Genomic DNA, 3,626 nt, shown 5'->3' on the forward strand with positions numbered 1-3,626 from the left:
GCTTTCCTTCCTTGTGTTTCACCTCCAGAACTTAGTCAAGAATGTTATAAATGCATAATGTAAAAAAAATTTTTTTTTTTGATAATGGTGGTGGTGGTGGTGATGATAATGAGGCTGATTATCATTAGAGGTCAGGGGTCACAGAACTGAGCCTTGTGATGCTCCCTAAATCAGCCAGCTACTAGTCAGCCCTGTGCTTGATCATGGTCGATGAATGAGATGGGACCCAGTTGCCTGGCCTCTTATTGACAACCTCCAACAGAGCCCCCCCCCCCTCCCCTTTTGTGACAGTAGCCCCCCTACCCCCAACCCAGCCCCCATATGACTCTCACCACCCCTACTGCCTGTAGTGTCATGTGCAAGCAGGGGCCTCTAAATACTTGTACCTCATGGCACAGCTCCAGGGCTTGGAGTGGTTAGATTGGGCACCCGTGTCAGAAAACAACCAATGCAAAATAGTTTTGTCCTCTTCCCTCACAATGTGTTTGTTACTGTCTTGATGCATAGGGAAGGCTTTGTGTGTGTGGGTGGTGTTGCGTGTGTAGGGAGGGCTGTAGCCAAGTAGAAGGGGCCTTGTTGTCTGTTTCTCTGTCTCTCCTCGCTCCTCCCTTCCCTACTTGCTCTCCTTTTAATGTCTCCCTCCTGATTTGGAGATGGCTCGAGCTCCCAAGATGCACCAGCCCCAGGCAGCGGGGGCTCTGCGCGGCGCTGACGCGCCTTGCCAGCAGCCCCTCTCGCTCCTTTCTTCTCACTTCCCTTCATCGTCCTCTACAAAGAGATGAGAGGAACAACAAAAAGAGAGTAAAATCAAGAAAGCCAGTGCGCCAAATAATAATACAGAAAAGAAGATGAAGAGAGCCGGCACATAGTTTAGAGAAAATAGGATAATGCGACTACAGTACCTCAGAGTGGCCCTGCGTGCAGTCAGGAAATAAATTACCACTTCCCCCTTAGCTCCCCGGTATTTGACTCCTCTCCTTCGCTCCCTCCCTCCCTCCTACCACTCCACACGTCTCTCAATCCTCTTCCTCAATTTTTCCCTTCCTCTTTTTGTTTAATATTGTCCCCCTCCTTTTTTTTTTCTCTCTGCCTCCTCCTCCGACTGTCGATATCTGTCTTTTATTCGGGAATGGGGGTTAGTTAGCAAACTAGCACGCTAACCCCTACATAGCTATCGCCATAGAAACATTTCAATTTTTCTTTCCTTTCTCTTTGCTTAGAACCAAGTAATAACCACAATGTATTAGCGGCGTGAAAAGACATTAGCCTAGCGATGTGGCCAGAACCCTGAGGGGAGGCTGATCATCACTGAAGTGAACAACACAGCACCACCCTGACTGCCACCACCCCCCTTCCCCCCCGGGTGGGCACATCACAGCCCAAATCAAAGACCAGAGGAGCCCTTGAAGGGCCTTGAAGCCAAGGCAACAAAAACACACCGGGACAATGGGGGGAGATATGCTAAAAATCCCGGCGCTGGGGTTCAAAAGTGTCCCACTGATAACTTCCCATCAGTCCTTGTCAACACTGGAAGGGCCTGATTTTTCAAAATGGCAGCCAAGTGAGGTACTTTCAATTCCAGCCTCAGTAACAAGGACTACCTTGAGAAAGCTGGCTAAGAGAAGAAGCCTAGAATGCTGCCACTCGAGGGGCTGGCGATCTTGCTTTAAAAGCGGTGTAAGACGTGCAGGTTTGACATAAAGAAAAAATGGCCATGATGTAGCTGACAAAAACAAGCGTCTCTGGACAGTTCATCCTTTAGGCAGTGGCAAGGGGGAAGAAAATACATATTTTTCTCTCTCGCGCCCTCCAATGTGTGCTTTTCCAGTCCGCTGCCATTTAAGCCTGGCCAATTATCTTGGCCTTTTGGGCTGCTCAGAAGTGTCTGACCTTAGCCCAAACGCTAGTTTTTCCCGCTGCCTCTCTGAAATCTCACACTCATGCACATATGCACCYGCTGCCATCTTCATTTGGCAAGTGTTCCGCCAGCAAGCCTCTGATCTCGGCAACATCAAAAGGCTGGTTTGTAAGATAAGGTAATGTTTGAAGTTAGCGCAGCARCATTCCCTAGCGTCCAAGTAAATCCAGAAATAAGATATAAGCAAAAAGTGAGAAGGGAAAAAAATCTGCCCCCCCCCCCCCAAAATCCTCATCCTCTTGTTCTTTATCTGGAAATGAGATTCAAATTTGCAGTGTGCCTTACAACAAACTATAAAAGGACACACTAATCAAATTGTTCCCCCCAACGAGGAGGAAGAAGCTGTGGTTTTTATTACAATCGGTGAGGGGTAGAGAGAGAGAGCGAGAGAGAGAGAGAGCAGGCAGACAGGAGATTGTCAAAGGCTCAAAGAACTCTGTGCAGGGCAGGCCACTGCGAGGCGCTACACTTTGTAACAATAGATGTTTTAATAATTAACATGAAGACGTTTGCAGGAAAAAGACGTGACTGAATTCCAGTGGGATCTATTTTTTTCCACTTAATACATAATTTGGTCAAATGACTCTGGGTTTGTATGCCTCGGGGTCCTACTTACTCTGCATTACCAGATGGAGCCTAAATAGCACTGCCAACAATGCACATTGAAGAGCGGGACACTTCCCTAACTTTTATCCTAGGATTACAAGCCATGAACCTTCAAGACACTTGAAAAAAAAAAAAAACTCTAGAAACGCATGACAAAAAAAAGTTACAATTCACAACAAAGCAATGTACCAAACAAAAACCCAACTCCTTCCAAAACACCGATCTATCCCTTTCCCTTTCTCTCTCTCTCTCGCTCTCTCATTCACTCTCTCCTGTTGCATTTTTAAATCAACCCCAACTCCCCTCCCCAGCGAGCCAGCCCTATGCGATGGCCGAGGCCCTTTGTGATGGTTGTGGTGGCGATGCATATGGGCAAAGAAGAAGAAAACAGACCGTGCACTCTTTCACGGGCCTTTACTTTATGGGGATCTCCTATTCAGTTGTGCAAGTCATTTTCAAAGCAGACAGCCACCCCTCTTATCCCCCTAAGCTCCCCTCGGCTAACAATAGGCTGAAAGCGATTCAGTTAAGCCTTTTATCCTCCGTGCACTTCATTTTCTCACTCCCTTGCACGCCAAACCCTCACCGTTCCCCTGCTATTGGCTCTTATGCGAGGTGCCCTAATCTGGGCAGTGGGAGTCCTCCTGACCCTATCCTGGGGTTCAGAATGAGTAACCTCCATGAAAGCCTCGCTGACACATGATCGCAGCAGCAGTGGCGCTGCAGCAGCAGAGAGAGCGAGAGGCCAGTAGCAGAGCAGGAAGCGCGCGCCACCGTGTGAGTAAGCTCCCTTTCATTCGCTGCCAAAATGTTTCAATGAGTTTGTCTTAGGTCCAAATGGCTATTTCCCCTCACTCTCCTCTCTCTCCCTCCCACCCCTCTCTCTTCCCTTCTACTCCTTCAAAGGAAAAAGCGATTAGATAATATGAAAAAAACAAGGCTGTTGTGGCAGAACGGTGGGTGGGATGGATACATTTCTACTTTGAGGAAAACTGAAGCAACACTCCACCCCCCCCCCCCCCCCCCATATCAAGAAGTTCTGCCTGTAACAGAATAGACATCAAAAGATTTTTCCACATAATGACTTTCACAGAATCAAAAA

General features: G+C 47.8%; 1 protein-coding gene across 1 annotated transcript in view; it reads right to left on the reverse strand.

Annotated features, from left to right (window-relative positions):
• axin2 (axin 2 (conductin, axil)) overlaps positions 1 to 3,626 on the reverse strand; it is a 22,048-nt gene that overhangs the window by 8,111 nt on the left and 10,311 nt on the right. Inside the window, exon 6 of the mRNA XM_070448624.1 lies at positions 618 to 766. Within this exon, the coding sequence (XP_070304725.1) occupies positions 618 to 766 (149 nt within the window). The remainder of the gene's footprint in view (positions 1 to 617; positions 767 to 3,626) is intronic.

This window comes from Salvelinus sp. IW2-2015, linkage group LG1 (assembly GCF_002910315.2).
Source record: "Salvelinus sp. IW2-2015 linkage group LG1, ASM291031v2, whole genome shotgun sequence".
Taxonomy (NCBI): Eukaryota; Metazoa; Chordata; class Actinopteri; order Salmoniformes; family Salmonidae; genus Salvelinus; species Salvelinus sp. IW2-2015.